This window comes from Coregonus clupeaformis, chromosome 34 (genome assembly GCF_020615455.1).
Source record: "Coregonus clupeaformis isolate EN_2021a chromosome 34, ASM2061545v1, whole genome shotgun sequence".
NCBI classification, from domain to species: domain Eukaryota; kingdom Metazoa; phylum Chordata; class Actinopteri; order Salmoniformes; family Salmonidae; genus Coregonus; species Coregonus clupeaformis.
The window spans coordinates 17,872,916-17,895,142 of record NC_059225.1 but is presented as its reverse complement, the minus strand read 5'-3'; the positions used below and the strand labels follow the sequence as shown (position 1 = coordinate 17,895,142).

At 45.5% G+C, this 22,227-nt stretch overlaps 1 protein-coding gene across 3 annotated transcripts in view; it reads right to left on the bottom strand.

Annotated features, from left to right (window-relative positions):
- mllt10 (MLLT10 histone lysine methyltransferase DOT1L cofactor) overlaps nt 1–22,227 on the bottom strand; it is a 72,473-nt gene that overhangs the window by 23,293 nt on the left and 26,953 nt on the right. For all 3 annotated transcript variants that reach the window (XM_041861661.2, XM_041861662.2, XM_041861664.2), the window contains 3 exons: nt 11,474–11,569; nt 10,921–11,254; nt 8,889–9,590 (listed from right to left, as the gene is read on the bottom strand). In XM_041861661.2, coding sequence (XP_041717595.2) covers nt 8,889–9,590; nt 10,921–11,254; nt 11,474–11,569 — 1,132 coding nt within the window. The remainder of the gene's footprint in view (nt 1–8,888; nt 9,591–10,920; nt 11,255–11,473; nt 11,570–22,227) is intronic.

Genomic DNA, 22,227 nt, shown 5'->3' with positions numbered 1-22,227 from the left:
TGTCCTGGCACCACACTGCCAGGTCTCTGACCTCCACCCTGTAGGTCGTCTCATCGTTGTTGATGATCAAGCCTACCACTGTTGCGTCGTCTGCAAACTTAATGATGGTGTTGGGAGTCGTGTGCGACCACGCAGTCGTGAGTGAACAGGGAGTACAGGAGGGTACTAAGCACGCACCCCTGAGGTTCCCCTGTGTTGAGGATCAGCGTGGCGGATGTGTTGTTGCCTACCATCACCACCTGGAGGCGGCCCGTCAGCAGGTCCAGGATCCAGTTGCAGAGGAAGGTGTTTAATCCCAGGGTCCTTAGCTTAGTGATGAGCTTGGAGGGCACTATGGTGTTGAACGCTGAGCTGTAGTCAATGAACAGCATTCTCACGTAGGTGTTCCTTTAGTCCAGGTGGGAAAGGGCAGTGTGGAGTGCAATAGAGATTACGTCGTCTGTGGATCTGTTGGGGCGGTATGTGAATTGGAGTTGGTCCTGTGTGTCTGGGATGATGGTGTTGATGTGAGCCATGACCAGCCTTTCATAGCAACAGATGTGAGTGCTACGGGGCGATAGTCATTTAGCCAGGTTACCTTGGCGTTCCTGACCACAGGGACTACGGTGGTCTGCTTGAAACGTGGGTATTACAGACTGGGTCAGGGAGAGGTTGAAAATGTCAGTGAAGACACTTGCCAGCTAGTCAGCGCATACTCAGAGTATGCGTCCTGGTAATCCGTCTGGTCCTGCGGCCTTGTGAATGTTGACCTGTTTAAAGATCTTACTCACATCGGCTACGGAGAGCGTGATCACACAGTCGTCCAGAACAGCTGGTGCTCTCATGCATGATTGAGTGTTGCTAGCCTCCAAGCGAGCATATTTACCTCGTCTGGTAGGCTCGTGTCACTGGACAGCTCACGGCTGGGATTCCCTTTGAAATCTGTGATAGTTTGCAAGCCCTGCCACATCCAACGAGCGTCAGAGCTGGTGTAGTAGGATTCGATCTTGGTCCTGTATTGACGCTTTGCCTGTTTGATGGTTTGCCGGAGGGCGTAGCGGGATTTCTTATAAACATCCAGATTACTGTCCCGCTCCTTGAAAGCGGCAGCTCTAGCCTTTAGCTCAGCACGGATGTTGCCTGTAATCCATGGCTTCTGGTTGGGATATGTATGCACGGTCACTGTGGGGACGACGTCGTCGATGCACTTATCAATGAAACTGGTGACTGATGTGGTAAACTCCTCAATGCCATATATTTTACAAAGATATTTGACATGGCTTTGAGATACGGAGCGCGCAAAATGCGCATAGGCCTCATTGGACGGTAGGCTACAACTGCAACGTTATTTTGGACATTAAAATGTACTGCTAGATTAATACATGGCTACTATGACTGGGTATTATCTTTTTATCTGAAGCCCTATTTTAACAGTAAAACATAACAACAGTATAATTGTCTACCCAAAATGCATTACAATCACTGGATTAGGTTGCACATTAAAATACTTTGAATCACAACATTATTAGATAAAACAACTTATTTCTTCAATACCATCATTGTAGACTATTACACTTTTTTAATAAAGCACTGTGAATGACTTTATAACATGATAGGCCTACAAATTGTTTATATTGCGTGGATGCCGCGGAAATAAATAAGTGCGACCAAAAAATGGTCTGGTGTCACAGTTTTTCTGATGGTGGCACCAGCCAAAAAATAATTCTCACCAGCCAAAAAATAATTACTAGGCCTATCATGTTATAAAGCCATTCACAGTGCTTTATTTAAACATTCCAAATTGTAATTCTCCCATTCTCCTCTGCAGATCCTCTCAAGCTCTGTCAGGTTGGATGGAGAGCATCGTTGCACAGCTATTTTCAGGTCTCTCCTGAGATGTTTGTCGGGTTAAAGTCTGGGCTCTGGCTTGGCCACTCAAGGACACGCAGAGACTTGTTCCGAAGCCACTCCTGCATTGTCTTGGCTGTGTGCTTAGGCACTGTCCTGTTGTAAGGTGAAGCTTCGCCCCAGTCTGAGGTCCTGAGCGCTCTGGAGCAGGTTTTCATCAAGGATCTCTCTGTACCTTGGTCTGTTCATCTTTCCCTCGATCCTGACTAGTCTCCCAGTCCCTGCCACTGAAAAACATCTACAAAGCATGATGCTGCCACAACCATGCCTCACCGTAGGGATGGTGCCAGGTTTCCTCCAGACATGACGCTTGGCATTCAGGTTAAAGAGTTCAATCTTCGTTTCATCAGACCAGAGAATCTTGTTTCTAATGGTCTGAGTCCTTTAAGTGCCTTTTGGCAAACTCCAAGGAACTCTGGAGCGTGACCATCAGGTTCTTGGTCACCTCCCTGACCAAGGCCCTTCTCCCCAAATTGCTGTTTGGCGAGGCGGCCAGCTCTAGGAAGAGTCTTGGTGGTTCCAAACATCTTCCATTTAACAATGATGGAGGCCACTGTGTTCTTGGGGACCTTCAATGCAGCAGAAATGTTTGGGTACCCTTCCCTAGATCTGTGCCTCGACACAATCCTGTCTCAGAGCTATACGGACAATTTCATTTAACCTCATGGCTTGGTTTTTGTTCTGACATGCACTGTCAACTGTGGGACCTTATATAGACAGGTGTGTGCCTTTCCAAATCATGTCCAATCAATGGAATTTACCACAGGTGGACTCCAATGAAGTTGTAGAAACAGGATGCAACTGAGCTCAATTTCGGGTCTCATAGCAAAGGGTCTGAATAATAATGTCAATAAGGTATTTCAGTTTTTTTATTTTTAATAAATGTGTAAACATTTCTAAAAACCTGTTTCGCTTTGTCATTATGGGGTATTGCATGTAGATTGATGAGGAAATGTTTTATTTAATCCATTTTAGAATAAGGCTGTAAAGTAACAAAATGTGGAAAAAGGGAAGAGCTCTGAATACTTTCCGAATGCACGTTAGATACAAAAGTATGTTGCTGACAGTTGTATAAATTCGAGCACACAGCCATGCAATCTCCATAGACAAACATTGGCAGTAGAATGGCCTTACTGAAGAGTTCAGTGACTTTCAACGTGGCACCGTCATAGGATGCCACCTTTCCAACAAGTCAGTTCGTCACATTTCTGACCTGGTCAACTGTAAGTGCTGTTATTGTGAAGTGGAAACATCTTGGAGCAACAACGGCTCAGTAGCAAAGTGGTAGGCCACACAAGCTCACAGAATGGGACCGCCAAGTGCTGAAGTGCGCAGTGGGTAAAAATCGTCTGTCCTTGGTTGCAACACTCACTACCGAGTTCCAAATTGCCTCTGGAAGCAACGTCAGAACAATAACTGTTCAAATTAAATTTTATTGGTCACATACACATATTTAGCAGATGTTATTGCGGGTGTAGCAAAGTGCTTGTTCGTCGGGAGCTTCATGAAATGGGTTTCCATGGCCGAGCAGCTGCACACAAGCCTAAGATCACCATGCGCAATGCCAAGTGGTGTAAAGCTCGCCGCCATTGGATTCTGGAGCAGTTTAAATGCGTTCTCTGGAGTGATAAATCACGTTTCACCATCTGGCAGTCCGATGGACGAATCTGGGTTTGGCGGATGCCAGGAGAACGCTAACTGCCCGAATGCATAGTGCCAACTGTAAAGTTTGGTGGAGGAGGAATAATGGTCTGGCGCTGTTTTTCATTGTTCGGGCTAGGGCCCCTTAGTTCCAGTGAAGGGAAATCTTAATGCTACAGCATACAATGACATTCTAGACGATTCTGTGCTTACAACTGTGGCAACAGTTTGGGGAAGGCCCTTTCCTGTTTCAGCATGACAATGCCCCATTGCACAAAGGAAGGTCCATACAGAAATTGTTTGTTGAGATCGGTGTGGAAGAACTTGACTGGCCTGCACAGAGCCCTGACCTCAACCTCATCGAAAACCTGTGGGATGAATAGGAATGCCGACTGCGAGCCAGGCCTAATCGCCCAACATCAGTGCCTGACCTCCCTAATGCTCGTCGCTGAATGGAAGCAAGTCCCCACAGCAATGTGTCAACATCTAGTGGAAAGCCTTCCCAGAAGAGTGGAGGCTGTTATACAGTGGCTTGCGAAAGTATTCACCCCCCTTGGTATTTTTCCTATTTTGGTATTTTTCCTATTTTGTTGCCTTACAACCTGGAATTAAAATGGATTTTGGGGAGGTTTGTATCATTTGATTTACAATACATGCCTACCACTTTGAAGATGCAAAATACATTTTTTGGTGAAACAAACAAGAAATAAGACCAGTATGACCTGGCGGCGTAGTGTGTTACTGATGGTAGGCTTTGTTACTTTGGTCCCAGCTCTCTGCAGGTCATTCACTAGGTCCCCCCGTGTGGTTCTGGGATTTTTGCTCACCGTTCTTGTGATCATTTTGACCCCACGGGGTGAGATCTTGCGTGGAGCCCCAGATCGAGGGAGATGTCTTCCATTTCCTAATAATTGCTCCCACAGTTGATTTCTTCAAACCAAGCTGCTTACCTATTGCAGATTCAGTCTTCCCAGCCTGGTGCAGGTCTACAATTTTGTTTCTGGTGTCCTTTGACAGCTCTTTGGTCTTGGCCATAGTGGAGTTTGGAGTGTGACTGTTTGAGGTTGTGGACAGGTGTCTTTTATACTGATAACAAGTTCAAACAGGTGCCATTAATACAGGTAACGAGTGGAGGACAGAGGAGCCTCTTAAAGAAGAAGTTACAGGTCTGTGAGAGCCAGAAATCTTGCTTGTTTGTAGGTGACCAAATACTTATTTACCACCATAATTTGCAAATAAATTCATGAAAAATCCTACAATGTGATTTTCTGGAGAAAAAAAATCTCAATTTGTCTGTCATAGTTGACGTGTACCTATGATGAAAATTACAGGCCTCTCTCATCTTTTTAAGTGGGAGAACTTGCACAATTGGTGGCTGACTAAATACTTTTTTCCCCCACTGTATGTGACTTCTGAAGGTAATTGGTTGCACCAGATCTTATTTAGGGGCATCATAGCAAAGGGGGTGAATATATATGCACGCACCACTTTTCCGCTATTTATTTTTTAGAAATGTTTTAAACCAATTGACTATTTTGTGTATGTCCGTTACATGAAATCCAAATAAAAATCCATTTAAATTACAGTTTGTAATGCAACAAAATAGGACAAACGCCGAGGGGGATTAATAATTTTGCAAGGCACTGTAGCAGCAAAGGGGGGGACCAACTCCATATGAATGCCCATGATTTTAGAATGAGATGTTCGACGAGCATGTGTCCACATTCTTTTGGTCATGTAGTGTATTTTTGATATTACCCTAATAAAGTTTTGAAATGTTTGTGAAGGTTTGGTGTGGTGTTGCTATTGGACTATTATACTGCAGGCCTATGATATAAAGGCAGTGCGCACAGGTGCTCCAACTGACTTCGACAGTTGAACTTGAGGTGAGGAAGAATGTGTTTAGGCCTACCAGAGTTATTACTATAACAATATAATGCTTATCTTTATAAAAAATATTCTAATTGCAAATTAACGAATTTGCCTCCTTCTGTATGCCTATATCTGTATAGCAGACACAGTAGCCTATCTGACAAGTATAAAGAAATGCATGTCGGTGTCGTAGCATGCCACCTGCATATCTCTATCTCTCTCGCTCTCTCTCTCTGGGACTAGGCCTAAGCTTCTCTTCCTTTATATTTATTTTTTAAAATATTAATACAGAGGACACCTAAGCCAATAGGCCTATGCATGCAATGCCCTGATGCATTTAGTGCTCAAATCTCCAGCAGCTGAACCATGAAGAGGACAACTACTGTTTTAGTAAGCCACATTTTTGCATTTGCTACAGATCGAAACACAAGGAATAGTGTTTTTGTAATTAGTTTTAAGCTGTTTTTAAGGACACGTAAATGTGGCTCATTTGGCCAATATCCCTCGTTTATTCATGACGCTGGCTGCGTTGGTGGTCACTGGACGGCCTAATGGGTTACGCACCCAATGCATATGGATGACCAGTAAACTTCTCAAATGTCCGATAAATTAAAATCTTCCCGGTCACTAGTCTGGCGCCTGAAACCCTGACACACACACACACACACACACACACACACACGCACACACACACGCACACACGCACAAACACACATTCACACATATAGCTACAGGTGAGGGGAAGGAAGGGAGAAGAAACATGGAGAGCCTATAGAACAGGGGAGCACCTATAGATCCAGCAGAGGTCAATGAAACGCAGACCGTGGGGGATAGGACGCTGCCAGATTGGTGCACATTCAACAAACCTGATCTAACAAAGTGGATATTTGTCAACTCCGTCATGACTGATGTATTGTAACAGGCCCACAATGTGGTTACTAAAGTCTGATTTTGATATATTTGGCCGTTTTCGCTGCATAACATTTAGAAGTTGTTCCTTTTCAAGTTTAGAAGTGACTGCTAAATGCTAACTCCCGTTCGTATAAGCTGGTGGCATAGCTAGCATACAGAAATCGGTGGTGGTAGTCAAAGTAGTTTTTAACTGTAATGAAGTTGATTGGTGACAATGACATTAACATGTATTGGGGTTAAAATCCATACAAGCAATATACTCTGATTTTTACCATAACATACTGTGAAATACACATATAAACAACTGCGTAAATGTAGGCTAATTTTGCTTGGGGTCAATGAGCAGATTTGGGATCTTTCCCCCACGCGTTTCCATTGTTTGGTTAGAGTTCCATTGAGATCTTTACCGCATCTATAGAACAGAACAGGAGACAGCCTATAGAACAGGAGACAGCCTATAGAACAGGAGAGAGCCTATACAACAGGAGAGAGCCTATACAACAGGAGAGAGCCTATACAACAGGAGAGAGCCTATACAACAGGAGAGAGCCTATACAACAGGAGAGAGCCTATACAACAGGAGAGAGTCTATACAACAGGAGAGAGTCTATACAACAGGAGACAGCCTATACAACAGGAGACAGCCTATACAACAGGAGACCGCCTATACAACAGGAGACCGCCTATACAACAGGAGACAGCCTATACAACAGGAGAGAGCCTATACAACAGGAGAGAGCCTATACAACAGGAGAGAGCCTATACAACAGGAGAGAGCCTATACAACAGGAGAGAGCCTATACAACAGGAGAGAGCCTATACAACAGGAGAGAGCCTATACAACAGGAGAGAGCCTATACAACAGGAGAGAGCCTATACAACAGGAGACAGCCTATACAACAGGAGACAGCCTATACAACAGGAGACAGCCTATACAACAGGAGACAGCCTATACAACAGGAGACAGCCTATACAACAGGAGACAGCCTATACAACAGGAGACAGCCTATACAACAGGAGACAGCCTATACAACAGGAGACAGCCTATACAACAGGAGACAGCCTATACAACAGGAGACAGCCTATACAACAGGAGACAGCCTATACAACAGGAGACAGCCTATACAACAGGAGAGAGCCTATACAACAGGAGAGAGCCTATACAACAGGAGAGAGCCTATACAACAGGAGAGAGCCTATACAACAGGAGAGAGCCTATACAACAGGAGAGAGCCTATACAACAGGAGAGAGCCTATACAACAGGAGAGAGCCTATACAACAGGAGAGAGCCTATACAACAGGAGAGAGCCTATACAACAGGAGAGAGCCTATACAACAGGAGAGAGCCTATACAACAGGAGAGAGCCTATACAACAGGAGACAGCCTATAGAACAGGAGACAGCCTATAGAACAGGAGACAGCCTATAGAACAGGAGACAGCCTATAGAACAGGAGACAGCCTATAGAACAGGAGACAGCCTATAGAACAGGAGACAGCCTATAGAACAGGAGACAGCCTATAGAACAGGAGACAGCCTATAGAACAGGAGACAGCCTATAGAACAGGAGACAGCCTATAGAACAGGAGACAGCCTATAGAACAGGAGACAGCCTATAGAACAGGAGACAGCCTATAGAATAGGAGACAGCCTATAGAACAGGAGACAGCCTATAGAACAGGAGACAGCCTATAGAACAGGAGACAGCCTATAGAACAGGAGAGGGGGAAGAGAGAAAGAGATAAGCTGGCAAAGAGGAATGAAAGAGGACACGGTAGAAATAGAGAATAAAGGCAAGAGAGAGAATAAGGGGAACAAATATGGTGATTATGAGGGATAGAGAGAAGAAAGCCAGAAGGATGCAGAGAGACATTTCCTGCAGCAGAAGGGAACTCCAAAGCATTGACTCAGTTGCCAAGCAACAGAACACAAGATGAAACGAGACAGAGAGCACTTCAGTGTGCGTGTGCTGGTTTGTTTCAGACGGACAGACACACAGACACACGAGCAGTGTAGTCCAGCAGGGTTATAATAATAATAATAATAATTGGTCATTTAGCAGACGCTCTTATCCAGAGCGACTTACAGGAGCAATTAGGGTTAAGTGCCTTGCTCAAGGGCACATCGACAGATGTTTCACCTAGTGGGCTCGGGGATTAGAACTAGCGACCTTTCGGTTACTGGCACAATGCTCTTAACCACTAAGCTACCTGCCGCCCGGGTTCACAGCACTCTAACCCTCCTCTGCTCTCTAACAGTCTAATACAAGATCTACTAATTGCCTGTTCAACCCTCCTCCCATCTCCTCTTCCCTCCCCCTCTTCCTTCCATCTATCCTCTCCTGTGCTTTTCTCTTCCCACCCTCCCCTTTAACCCCACCTTCTCTCCAGCGCTGAAGCTCAATACTCTCCAGTGGTTTCCTCTCATCCTTTCCTCAGCTGCTTTAGGCAGCTCTCTCCTATTTAGCCCACAGTCATCAGTCTTCACCACAACATTACACGGCTGCTGACACAAAACATGCTTTGATAAAATAAGCAATGAAAGAGAGTGAGGTAAGTGTGTGCGTGTGTCCTACCGGTGCCAGAGGGAGTAGAGGTGACTCCGTGACACGGCAGACTGCCGTTCCTCAGTAGGGAAGGAGACTTCTGGATCCCACCGCTAATACCAACACCCAGCAGACCTCTCTCTCCTACTCTCTCTCCTCCACCTCCTCCGGGCCGGCCTGGCAGAGCGCTGGTAGAGGAGGGGGAAGGAGAGGAGGATGAGGTGGCGCAGAGAGAAGAGGAGGGGAGAGGTAGCGGTGCTGTGTGGTGCTCAGGTCCGTCTGTAGCCTTGCCGTCCGGAACACTAAAGCAGGGTCCGTATCGGTTCCTCCAGTTTCCTCTCTTCTTCTTCTCCTTCACCCCTTCTTCTCCTCCTCCTTCTCCTCCTCCCCCAATCCCTGGCCCAGAGGAGGAGGCAGCAGAGGAAGAGGAGGATGATGAGGGCCGTTTGTAGCCGGCTGTGGAAGCAATGTTCCCCGTCGGCTCGCTGTGAGAGTTCTCGTACAGTTTACCTCCGGCTACGCAGCCAGGAAGTGACATCATTGAGCCGAAGGTGCTGAGCGACGCCATGCACTCAGAGGCCGTGACCTCACTGGGCTTCACTAGGCAACGGCTGAAAGAGGGCGAAGAGAAGGAGTCCCCGCCTCCGGAGCGCAGCGACGGATCAGAGAAGCCCAGGAAGTCAGAGGTGGGAGGAATCAAGGTGGAGGACGTCTTATTGGACAGCAGGAGGGCTGGGAGAGAGAGAGAGAGAGAGGAGAAGCTGTTTGGAGACTTAAAACACACACAAGCTAAGTTTCCATCCGATTGGCGACAGATTTATGCAAATATTCTCAAATCTGCATAAAGAAAATATGCGCATTTTCCCACCAGTGGTGTGTTTCCACCAAACAGACTTACAATCAATAAGTGATGACATAGTGCACACAAAAGTACTTTTTCGCTTAAGTTTTCATGTACCGAATAAACATAGAAAAGTTCAATGTGTTTGCATCGCATTTTCAACTCTACCGATAGTTTTGTCACAAAAACTGTTTTGTTAAATAGCAAATGTGCCTACTCTGGCACGTGCGATCTAGCCAACAGCTCGCGGATACAGTGCGCGTAAGCTGTGCAGGTAGTCTAGCGTACATGATGATGACGATTTACTTGTCAAACAGCAGTCAAGCATGGATCATCATGTCACCAGAATAAGACCCTCGATATTTATTAGAAAGGAGCATCAACCGATGTCATGCACTTTCACCACACTGTGAAGTTCAACATCATTTATTTAATCTGTAGCATAATAAACTTTATGGTTTCCTGAGTGGTAGTGGGAGGACCACACACCATATCATCGCGTAACTCCAAGTTTACTTCAATATGAGGGTTATTATATCAATATTTGCACACATAGGTGTTTCCACCATCATTTCTCACAATTTATTTTACCGCCACAAAAAGATCCCACCATGTCGAACAAACAAATGATCTGTCGCCATTTATAAAATTACACTGAAAATTCCTGTATCCATCACAGCTGTCGTTATTGTTTTTATACAGTATGTCTTTACTCGCATAAAAACTGTGGATGGAAAGGTGGTTCCACACACACACACACCCTCTGGCACTGCCAGACACATAGAAGCACCAGTAACTGATAAGATAGCTATTTTAACTCCTCTCGCTTTCTTTCCCTCCAATAGTCATCCCCTTGGTCCTCAGTCTCCTGTTGGACTGTGAGACTGTTTCCCCACTAGATGCCACTTAAAACACGTCAGCCCTCCAGACTTGACCCCTCGAGGCTGACACACACACACACACAAGCTGCCACAGGGGGCCGGAGTCAAGGGAGACTCATGGCGTCTGAGCGCTCTAGTGTGTGTGTGTGTGTGTGTGTGTGTGTGTGTGTGTGTGTGTGTGTGTGTGTGTGTGTGCGCGCGGCGGAGCTCCCAGATTACAGGAGCCAGGGTCTAGCCAGGGAGACGACGCTATTATCTTGGCCATATGCTAACTCTGGCCAACATCCAACAACTGTCAGACACAGGCACGCCGCACACGTAAACAGTGCATCAATCTCACCTTGATGAAAGGTTCCAGTGGAGGAGGCGGCAGTGGAGGAGGTTGCCGTAGTGACCACAGCAGAGGGGAGGGGCTTCCCAGGTGTGAGGGACTTGCGTCCGCGCTGAACACCAATCCCTTGGCTAATGCTCTTCTTGCCCTGTTTGACCTCCGACCCCGGTTTGCCTTCTGAACCTGTGGGGGGGCAGTCCTTAGCACCCCCGGAGTGCACCGGCACTTCCTGGAAGTTGGCGGTGGTGAAACGGGCAGCACTGTCGTCCAATCGCTTTTGAGAGGAGGCGGGCATAGAGGAGACTCCTCCTCCACCACTGCTGCTGCTGCTGCTGTTGTAACTCTGAGAGCGGGATGAGGAGAGGAGAGGACAGGAGGAAAAGACAGGAGAGGAGGGGGAGTATGTGAGAGGTCAGTCCTGCATAATGCCTAACAGAGCTAGTCAATGTTCATCTGACATTAAACCCACAGAGTGAGACAGTGAGACGGAGAGACAGAGAGAAAGAAAGAAAGAGAGAGAGAGGGAGGGAGGGAGCTGGGCGCAGAGGAGGAGAGAGCTCACCTTGTCTGAGGCAACCATGAGAGTTGGCGCAAGGGAAGGGGAGAGCTCTAGAGTCTTCTTGTATTTGGGTTTGTGTCTCTCCCTCTCTTTGTGTTTCTGAGGAGAGAGAAGGGAGGGATGAGCGTTACGGAAGGACAAGAAAGCGGAGGATGAGACAGATGAGTGTCTGGGTTGCTCTGGTCCCAAACCTATGGCACTGCTTCTGAAAGAGAAAATTAGAGCGAAAGAGAGAGAAAGGTAGAGCGAAATAGAGAAAACTGATCTTTAATTCACAGCCCCAGTCTGAGGTGAAAGGATGGTTCTACTGCAATGAAAAGAGAATAAAAAAACAAAGTGCTTAAAACAGAAGAAAGAGATTAAAATCTGCAGACACTTGGTTTTTTGTCTTCTTAGTGAGAGACTCCACCCAACCAGATCCATGGCCTAAACCCCTTAGAACTCAATTTACACCCTTAGTTACACACACCCTCACTTCTCTCACCCCAGAGGGCCAAACCCCCTGCAGGTGTGAAAATATGCAGTGATCCTGTGAGACAACATGAGACTTAACATGCTACTGACAGACAGCACCATGACAACCATCGACCCTGCCCCCAGCATCCCTCTCTCTTTTCTCTCCACCAACCCTCTCTCTACCTCAATGCCTCTGTTGTCCTCCTGTCTTTTCCTTCACTGTAGCTTCCAATATTTCTTTCACTGTAGCTCCCAGGGTGTGTGGGTGTGTCAGGGCTGGTAGCTCATTGTAGCTAACTATACATGTGTCTGTGTGTGTGTGTGTTTAACAGGGTAGGTTCCCGGGGATTTCCCTTGTTGTTTCTCATTAACATTCCAGCGGTAGGTGTTGATGGACAGAGTTAGGCTGAGAGGGTCAAATGTCCACAAACACATCCACTTTTTCACTTTGCACACTTGGAGAGACTCCCCCCTTATCAGAGCTGGAGACATGGAGAAGAAAAGGGAGGGAGGGAAAAGAGGAAAACAGGGGGGAAATAATCCACCCTAGCCTGGCAGGAATTCCCTTGGGCAGTTTCCTGCAGGCTCTCTGACCAGCCGGTGTGTGTGTGTTTCTTGCAGACTGTATGAGTGGCCTGAGGAAGGAGAGGCTTTTAGCCCCTTGTTATTTGGCTGCAGGGTTTGGAAATAGATAGGCGCACACACACACACACACACACACACACACACACACACACATCTGAGCCTTCTGACCCCTGACCCTGGAATGTGGAGGGGGTAGGAGGGAGGGGTCCTCTTGCTAATGCAAATCAGGCTGTGTCACAAAAGCCAGGGCAAGGAAGGGAACACTAGGGACTGGACAAATGTGCCAACTCTGCTTATTTCACACGCACACACACCACCACTGCTCCATTAAAAGAATCACCCCAAAAAAACAGAGCAACAGGCTCACTCATGAGTCATATTCTAGTTGACTGACCATGTAATACAGGAGCATGCTCAATGCACTCACATATTACATGGTATTGTGAACAATGTTAGCTAAAAACTCAAGATCTCGAAAACATCAAGTTCAGAAAATCAATTGGCTTTCTTTCGCAGTCCAAAAAGAATACAGTGAAAAAACTACCTACAACTGAAACACACAAAAAAACTGGCAATGGACTACAGGCACATTATCCAAATCAGGAAAAACTCAGACGTTTTATCGAATGAGGTGGAGCGATAAGGAGTGGGCCAATCGGGTGAGGGAAACAGATTGATGGAGCGGGTGACTTCCTCTGATGTCATAAAGGAAGAGGATACATGGCCAGAGACCATGGTCCTGTTCATACACCTTAAAGATGAGCTCAGAAACATGACATCAAAGACAGCGGAGCAACTTCCTACTTACAGACATTAACAACAACTAAATTCTAAATCGACCGAGACTAATTTTTTTGGGCTCTACTCATTCCAGGCCTTCCCTCACTTGAGGTGACACCCAACAGAGGCAGTCTAGGCAGGTTAAAATGTTTATTGTTGATTTCTGGAAGCAGGAACTCCCGATACTGTGAACAAGTACATCATATTTCTGGGTCTACCTTTAACCATGCATCTTTCCTTTTTTCCATCCTATATGTAATCACTGATCTAATATGGATGGATAGGTGAAAACTAGGGTTCCACTACATAGATTATACCTACACTGTCATGTCAGATAAGTGGTAACTACGGAAGGGAGGAAGGATGGATGGAAGGATGCATGTGTAAGGTATTAGAACAGGCCCACAGCCAGAATAGAGAATCGATGACGCTGGACAGAAAACCATACGCTCTCTCTCACACAGTAGTGGCGTAGTCGGCTGAGAGTCTATGCCACTAACAGGACTGTGACTGATTAACTCTGACTGGTTTATAAAGTGTTGGTTAGAGACCGAGATCCCTGGTGCCTCACATGATAATTCAAAGGACCTAGGACAAGGGTGTCAAACAAATTTTTCCCAGAGGGCCGCACATAAAATGTGTTCTAACTCTTCACCGTCAACATAAAAAAAAAAATATTTGTCCTCTATCCATCACTTTTGAAATGTTAGATGCTCACTGACTGTCTAGCTTTCGCATCAATGACTGTTAGCAAGTCGGACAGAAGAGACTATAATTGTAGGTCCATAATAATTTCTACCCAGTTTCGATTTGGATTTTGTCATTTCAATGTTGATCGCGATCATTTTTCCACAGGGGAAAAAATAAATACACTGAACAAAAATATAAAACGCAACATGTAAAGTGTTGGTCCCATGTTTCATGAGCTGAAATAAAAGATCCCCGAAATTATCTGGTCACACCAGAAACTGACTGGTTTTCTGATCCACACCCCTACCTTTTGTTGTTGTTGGTATCTGTGACCAACAGATGCATATCTGTATTCCCAGTCATGTGAAATCTATAGATCAGGGCCTAATTTATTTATTTCAATTAACTGATATCCTTATATGAATTGTACTCATTACAATCTTTGAAATTGTTGGATGTTCTGTTTATATTTTTGCTCAGTGTATATACACATACATATATATACAAACACATACATACATACAGTTGAAGTTGGAAGTTTACATACAGTTAGGTTGGAGTCATTAAAACTTATTTTTCAACCACTCCACAAATGTCTTGTTAACATACTATAGTTTTGGCAAGTCGGTTAGGACATCTACTTTGTGCATGACACAAGTAATTTTTCCAACAATTGTTTACAGACACTCCAACAATTGTTTACAGACAGATTATTTCACTTATAATTCACTGTATCACAATTCCAATGAGTCAGAAGTTTACATACACTAAGTTGACTGTGCCTTTACACACCTTGGAAAATTCCAGAAAATGATTTCATGGCTTTAGAAGCTTCTGATAGGCTAATTGACATCATTTGAGTCAATTGGAGGTGTACCTGTGGATGTATTTCAAGGCCTACCTTCAAACTCAGTGCCTCTTTGCTTGACATCATGGGAAAATCAAAAGAAATCAGCCAAGACCTTAGAAAAAAAATCGTAGACCTCCACAAGTCTGCTTCATCATTGGGAGCAATTTCCAAATGCCTGAAGGTACTACGTTCATTTATACAAACAATAGTACGCAAGTATAAACACCATGGGACCACACAGCCGTCATACCGCTCAGGAAGGAGACGCGTTCTGTCTCCTAGAGATGAACGTACTTTGGTGCGAAAAGTGCAAATCAATCCCAGAACAACAGCAAAGGACCTTGTGAAGATGCTGGACGAAACAGGTACAAAAGTATCTATATCCACAGTAAAACAAGTCCTATATCGACATAACCTGAAAGGCCGCTCAGCAAGGAGGAAGCCACTGCTCCAAAACCGCCATAAAAAAGCCAGACTACGGTTTGCAACTGCACATGGGGACAAAGATTGTACTTTTTGGAGAAATGTCCTCTGCTCTGATGAAACAAAAATAGAACTGTTTGGCCATAATGACCATCGTTATGTTTGGAGGAAAAAGGGGGACGCTTGCAAGCCGAAGAACACCATCCCAACCGCGAAGCACGGGGTTGGCATTATCATGCTGTGGGGGTGCATTGCTGCAGGAGGGACTGGTGCACTTCACAAAATAGATGGCATCATGAGGAAGGAAAATTATGTGGATATATTGAAGCAACATCTCAAGACATCAGTCAGGAAGTTAAATCTTCGTCGCAAATGGGTCTTCCAAATGGGCAGTGACCCCAAGCATACTTCCAAAGTTGTGGCAAAATGGCTTAAGGACAACAAAGTCAAGGTATTGGAGTGGCCATCACAAAGCCCTGACATCAATCCTATAAAAAATGTGTGGGCAGAACTGAAAAAACGTGTGCGAGCAAGCAGCCTTACAAACCTGACTCAGTTACACCAGCTCGGTCAGGAGGAATGGGCCAAAATTCACCCAACTTATTGTGGGAAGCTTGTGGAAGGCTACCCGAAACGTTTGACCCAAGTTAAACAATTTAAAGGCAATGCTACCAAATACTAATTGAGTATATGTAAACTTCTGACCCACTGGGAATGTGATGAAATAAATAAAATCTGAAATAAATAATTCCCTCTACTATTATTCTGACATTTCACATTCTTAAAATAAAGTGGTGATCCTAACTGACCTACGACAGAAATTATTACTAGGATTAAATGTCAGGAATTGTGAAAAACTGAGTTTAAATGTATTTGGCTAAAGTGTATGTAAACTTCCGACTTCAACTGTATGTATGTATGTATGTATGTATGTGTGTATATATATATATATATATTGTGACGTCACGAGAGGCTACACAGCTTTCAGCGGGATTGCTCAAGTAGTGCCAGGAGACAAGGTTCAAACAAAACAAGGATTTTATTATAGGTCTTGGGAAATTAACGAAAATATAACAAAATTCTGTTCTCTTGTGGCTCTTTAAGGGTTAACAGTTCAGGGATGTCTCTTCCACATCCAAAATCATAATTCTCACTCGCTCAGATAACTTTCCCCAGCCTTACTGTAGTCCACGTTGCAGCTAGTGGCCAACCCAGCAAAAAGTCCTTCCAAATGTCTCTCACGTATTTCCACAGGTGCATATATCCAAAGGTGAGTATTTTCCCAAAGGTAAGTATCTCCAAATCCTTATATTCCCATGGAAGTGGACGTGCAGCACTCTTGTCCTCCAGAGAGCCCAGGTTGGAGACTGTGTCTCTTCCCTTCCCACCCACCCCCTCAGTGTGTCTCTTCCCTTCCCAAACACCCCTCAGTGTGTCTCTTCCCTTCCCAAAACTTCAGCTCATCAGCTCCTCATTTGTTTCAGCTGCGTGGGAAGATTGGCCATAGAGGGGTGGAGTTCCCGACCATACCAGCAGATGGAGCCATAGCTGTCTGGGTTTGCAGCCACCTCAGGGGATGTAACGTCCCTCCAGGACACAGCCTCTCGTGACATCCACATCCCCCTCTCGGGACCGACGTCCTCGTCGGGGTAAAGGCAGCGAAGAAGGCATCACGCCGGGAGAGGGCGTCCGCCTTGCCGTGGTGCTTGCCAGACTGCTCTCTCTTCAACTCCTCCAACTCTAGGACCAGGGACTCAGCCTCCTGTTGTCTCTCCTTGAGTTTCTTACTGAACGCATCAGCCTTGGTTTTAGCAGAGTTTAGCTTCTGTTGAGCAGCTTTCAGTTCCTTCTCTCTCTCTGCCTCCGCATTCTTCATCTTGTTCTCCAACACCTTGTACTTCTCCTCTGCCTTCTTCTGGACCTCCTTACTACTGCGCAGGGTCTCCTCACACTCCTCGATGGTCCTGCGCAGCCTCTCCAGCTCCTCCTGTTGCTTAGGGAAGGAGCTCTGTTGGAGTTTAGCCTGGAGGATATCTAACTCTTCTGTCTTCATGTCTAACTGTTGCTTTAACAAACGATACCTCTCAGCGGTCCCCTTCAGACCAGACAGTTCTTTGTCCAGATTCTGTAGCTCCGTCTCTGTGTCGGTCTGGGCACCTGCCATCCCTATCAGAGCCCGGGCGGGAGTGAGTAACTCGGAGGATTGCACCGGAGCCTTCCCAGGATGAGTCTTGCCTCTCCGTTTCCGAGGTACTCGGGTTATCCTCTCCTGAGACTCTCTCCAGAGTGGGTAAAAAGGCTGGGCAGTCTCGGCCCAATTAGGACAGGGACGGGGAGGGAATCAACCACCCCCGCCGTCATGTGTATGGTTCCCCGTGTGCTGGTCATTGTAAGTTCAGTAATGGGGTATTCTCTGGTGTCCCCATGGACACAGGAAACTGGGAGGACTTTCCCCGGGGTCAGACACGTTGGGCCCACCAAATCCTTACGCACCAGGGTGGCCCGGCTACCAGAATCCAGTAAGGCCTCCACATCATGGTGATTCACAGTTACCGGGCAGGTGGGGGGTCGATCTGGGCCGCCATCTACGACTCCCAAGAGCGAGGCAAAACGGTGTGTGGGTGCTGAGCTGGAGGACTCCGCAGTGGGCATAGGTTCATCGGCTGGTTTCCCACACTGCCAGGAGATATGTCCCATCTCCCCACACCGGTAACACTGTCGAGTTTCCCCCTCCTGGTGTACTCTTCTTGGACCCGCCTGGTTTCTGGCTCCCCCTGGAGCCGGGATAAGTCCTGACATGGCTGGGTTCGAGACCTTGGGGTCCTTTGGACGGGTTCTTCCCATTTGTGGTGGGGCCGCACTCCTGGGGTCTTTTCGGGAAGCATTCAGCATCTCCGCTGTGGCCTGGTACTTTTCCACAGCTTCCACGGTCAGATCAGCCGTGGTCAAGGCCTGTTGACTGATGAACCGTTTTGCCTCATAAGGCAGGGCGCGTAGGTAACGATCCACCACAACGGCCTCCACCACCGCCGCTGCTGTATTCCTCTGCGGATCCAGCCATTTCCTTGCGATTCGGACAAGTTCATGCATCTGCGCCCGAGGAGGTTGGTCTGGTTGGAAGGTCCAGCTGTGAAAGCGCTGGGCCATACCAAACTTTGTGAGTCCATATCTGCTGAGGATCTCAGACTTCAGGGCATCATAGTCAGTAACCTGGTCAGGGCCCAGGTCCCGGACAGCATTCAGCGATTCCCCGGTTAGAAAGGGGGCTAACAGACCAACCCACTGTTGCTTGGGCCAGGCTTCCCTAGTGGCCGTGGCCTCAAATGCATGCAGGTATGCCTCAATGTCATCGGTAGCTCCCATCTTAGATATAAAGTCACTTGCCTTTATTGGGCGGGTATTTTGGACCACCCTCTGTCTCTGCAACTGCAATTCCTCTGCCTTCAGAAGGTTGGCTTTCTTTTGCTCCTCCAAGAGAGCCACGTTTGCTTGCATCTGGGCTTGCTGGCCAGCAACAAGGGCTTTCAATATGTCCTCCATTTCAGTCGGGCGGGGAGCCTACGGCCAACTTGGAAAACTGGGTGATCAAACCTTCGGTATCCTCCTCTGACATGCACTATTAACGCTTGAGCGTGCCCGTATTCTCCACCATCTGTGACGTCACGAGAGGCTACACAGCTTTCAGCGGGATTGCTCAAGTAGTGCCAGGAGACAAGGTTCAAACAAAACAAGGATTTTATTATAGGTCTTGGGAAATTAACGAAAATATAACAAAATTCTGTTCTCTTGTGGCTCTTTAAGGGTTAACAGTTCAGGGATGTCTCTTCCACATCCAAAATCATAATTCTCACTCGCTCAGATAACTTTTCCCCAGCCTTACTGTAGTCCACGTTGCAGCTAGTGGCCAACCCAGCAAAAAGTCCTTCCAAATGTCTCTCACGTATTTCCACAGGTGCATATATCCAAAGGTGAGTATTTTCCCAAAGGTAAGTATCTCCAAATCCTTATATTCCCCATGGAAGTGGACGTGCAGCACTCTTGTCCTCCAGAGAGCCCAGGTTGGAGACTGTGTCTCTTCCCTTCCCACCCACCCCTCAGTGTGTCTCTTCCCTTCCCAAACACCCCTCAGTGTGTCTCTTCCCTTCCCAAAACTTCAGCTCATCAGCTCCTCATTTGTTTCAGCTGCGTGGGAAGATTGGCCATAGAGGGGTGGAGTTCCCGACCATACCAGCAGATGGAGCCATAGCTGTCTGGGTTTGCAGCCACCTCAGGGGGATGTAACGTCCCTCCAGGACACAGCCTCTCGTGACATCACAATATATATATATATATATATATATATATATATATATATACACACACACATATACATACTACCGTTCAAAAGTTTGGGGTCACTTAGAAATTCCCTTGCTTTCGAAAGAAAATCATTTTTTTTGTCCATTAAAATAACATCAAATTGATCAGAAATACAGTGTAGACATTGTTAATGTTGTAAATGGCTATGGTAGCTGGAAACGGCTGATTTTTAATTGAATATCTACATAGGCGTACAGAGGCCCATTATCAGCAACCATCAGTCCTGTGTTCCAATGGCACGTTGTGTTTGCTAATCCAAGTTGATCATTTTAAAAGGCTAATTGATCATTAGGAAACCCTTTTGCAATTATGTAAGCACAGCTGAAAACTGTTGTGCTGATTAAAGAAGCAATAAAACTGGCCTTCTTGAGACTAGTTGAGTATCTGGAGCATCAGCAATTGTGGGTTCGATTACAGGCTCAAAATGGCCAGAAACAAATAACTTTCTTATTTTATTTTTATTGACCAGTCTGAGATATGGCTTTTTCTTTGCAACTCTGCCTAGAAGGTTAGCATCCCGGAGTCGCCTCTTCACTGTTGAGGTTGAGACTGGTGTTTTGCGCGTACTATTTAATGAAGCTGCCAGTTGAGGACCTGTGAGGCGTCTGTTTCTCAAACTAGACACTCATTTATTTGTCCTCTTGATCAGTTGTGCACCGGGGCCTCCCACTTCCAGCTACAATATCCATTTACAACATCAACAACGTCTACACTGTATTTATGATAAATTTGATGTTATTTAAAAAATTGACAAAATAAATTGATTTTCTTTCGAAAAAAATGACATTTCTAAGTGACCCCAAACTTTTGAACGGCAGTGTATATAGTACCAGTCAAAAGTTTGGACACACCTACTACACATTCAAGTGTTTTTCTTTATTTGTACTATTTTCTAATTGTAGAATAATAGTGAAGACATCAAAACTATGAAATAACACATATGGAATCATGTAGTAACCAAAACCGTGTTAAACTAATCAAAATATACTTTAGATTCTTCAAAGTAGCCACCCTTTGCCTTGATGACAGCTTTGCACACTCTTGGCATTCTCTCAACCAGCTTCATGAGGAATGCTTTTCCAACAGTCTTGAAGGAGTTCCCACATATGCTGAGCACTTGTTGGCTGCTTTTCCTTCACTCTGCGGTCCAACTCATCCCAAACCATCTCAATTGAGTTGAGATCGGGTGATTGTGGAGGCCAGGTCATCTGATGCAGCACTCCATCACTCTCCTTCTTGGTCAAATAGCCCTTACACAGCCTAGAGGTGTGTTTTGGGTCATTTCACTGTTGAAAAACAAATGATAGCCCCACTAAGCGCAAACCTGATGGGATAGCGTATCGTTTCAGAATGCTACGGTAGCCATGCTGGTAAAGTGTGCCTTCAATTCTAAATAAATCACTAACAGTGTCAATAGCAAAGCACCCCCACACCATCACACCTCCTCCTCCATGCTTCACGGTGGGAACCACACATGCGGAGATCATCTGTTCACCTACTCTGTGTCTCACAAAGGCAGTTGGAACCAAATAGCTCACATTTGGACTCATCAGACAGATTTCCATCGGTCTAATGTCCATTGCTCGTGTTTCTTGGCCCAAGCAAGCCTCTTCTTATTATTGGTGTCCTTTAGTAGTGGTTTCTTTGCAGCAATTTGACCATGAAGGCCTGATTCACACAGTCTCCTCTGAACAGTTGATGTTGAGATGTGTCTGTTACTTGAACTCCGTGAAGCATTTATTTGGGCTGCAATCTGAGGTGCAGTTAACTCTAATGAACTTATCCTCTGCAGCAGAGGTAACTCTGGGTCTTCCTTTCCTGTGGGGGTCCTCATGAGAGCCAGTTTTATCATAGCGCTTTATGGTTTTTGCGACTGCACTTGAAGAAACTTTCATAGTTCTTGAAATGTTCCATATTGACTGACTTTCATGTCTTAAAGTAATGATGGACTGTCATTTCTCTTTGCTTATTTGAGCTGCTCTTGCCATAATATGGACTTGGTCTTTTAACAAATAGGGCTATCTTCTGTATACTAACCCTACCTTGTCACAACACAACTGATTGGCTCAAACGCATTAAGAAGGAAAGAAATTCCACAAATTAACAAGGCACACCTGTTAATTGAAATGCATTCCAGGTGACTACCTCATGAAGCTGGTTGAGAGAATTCCAAGAGTGTGTAAAGCTGTCATCAAGGCAAAGGGTGGCTGCTTTGAAGAATCTCATATATAAAATATATATTGATTTGTTTAACACTTTTTTGGTTACTACATGATTCCATTTGTGTTATTTCATAGTTTTGATGTCTTCACTATTATTCTACAATGTAGAAATAAAGAAAAACCCTAGAATGAGTACTATAGATAGATAGATAGATAGATAGATAGCAGGTAATCATTCTTAAAGTCATTACTTAACGTATTGAGTTCATATATAAATATATTAATATTTATAAATATACACTGACTGCGCAAGCAGCAGAACTTCTGGTTTCTCATTTTCCAGAATAAAATATCCACTTTTCATTACGTTCAGACCACATAATAGGGCAACAATACACTGAGTATACCAAACATTAGGAACACCTTCCTAATATTGAGTTGCACCCCACCCC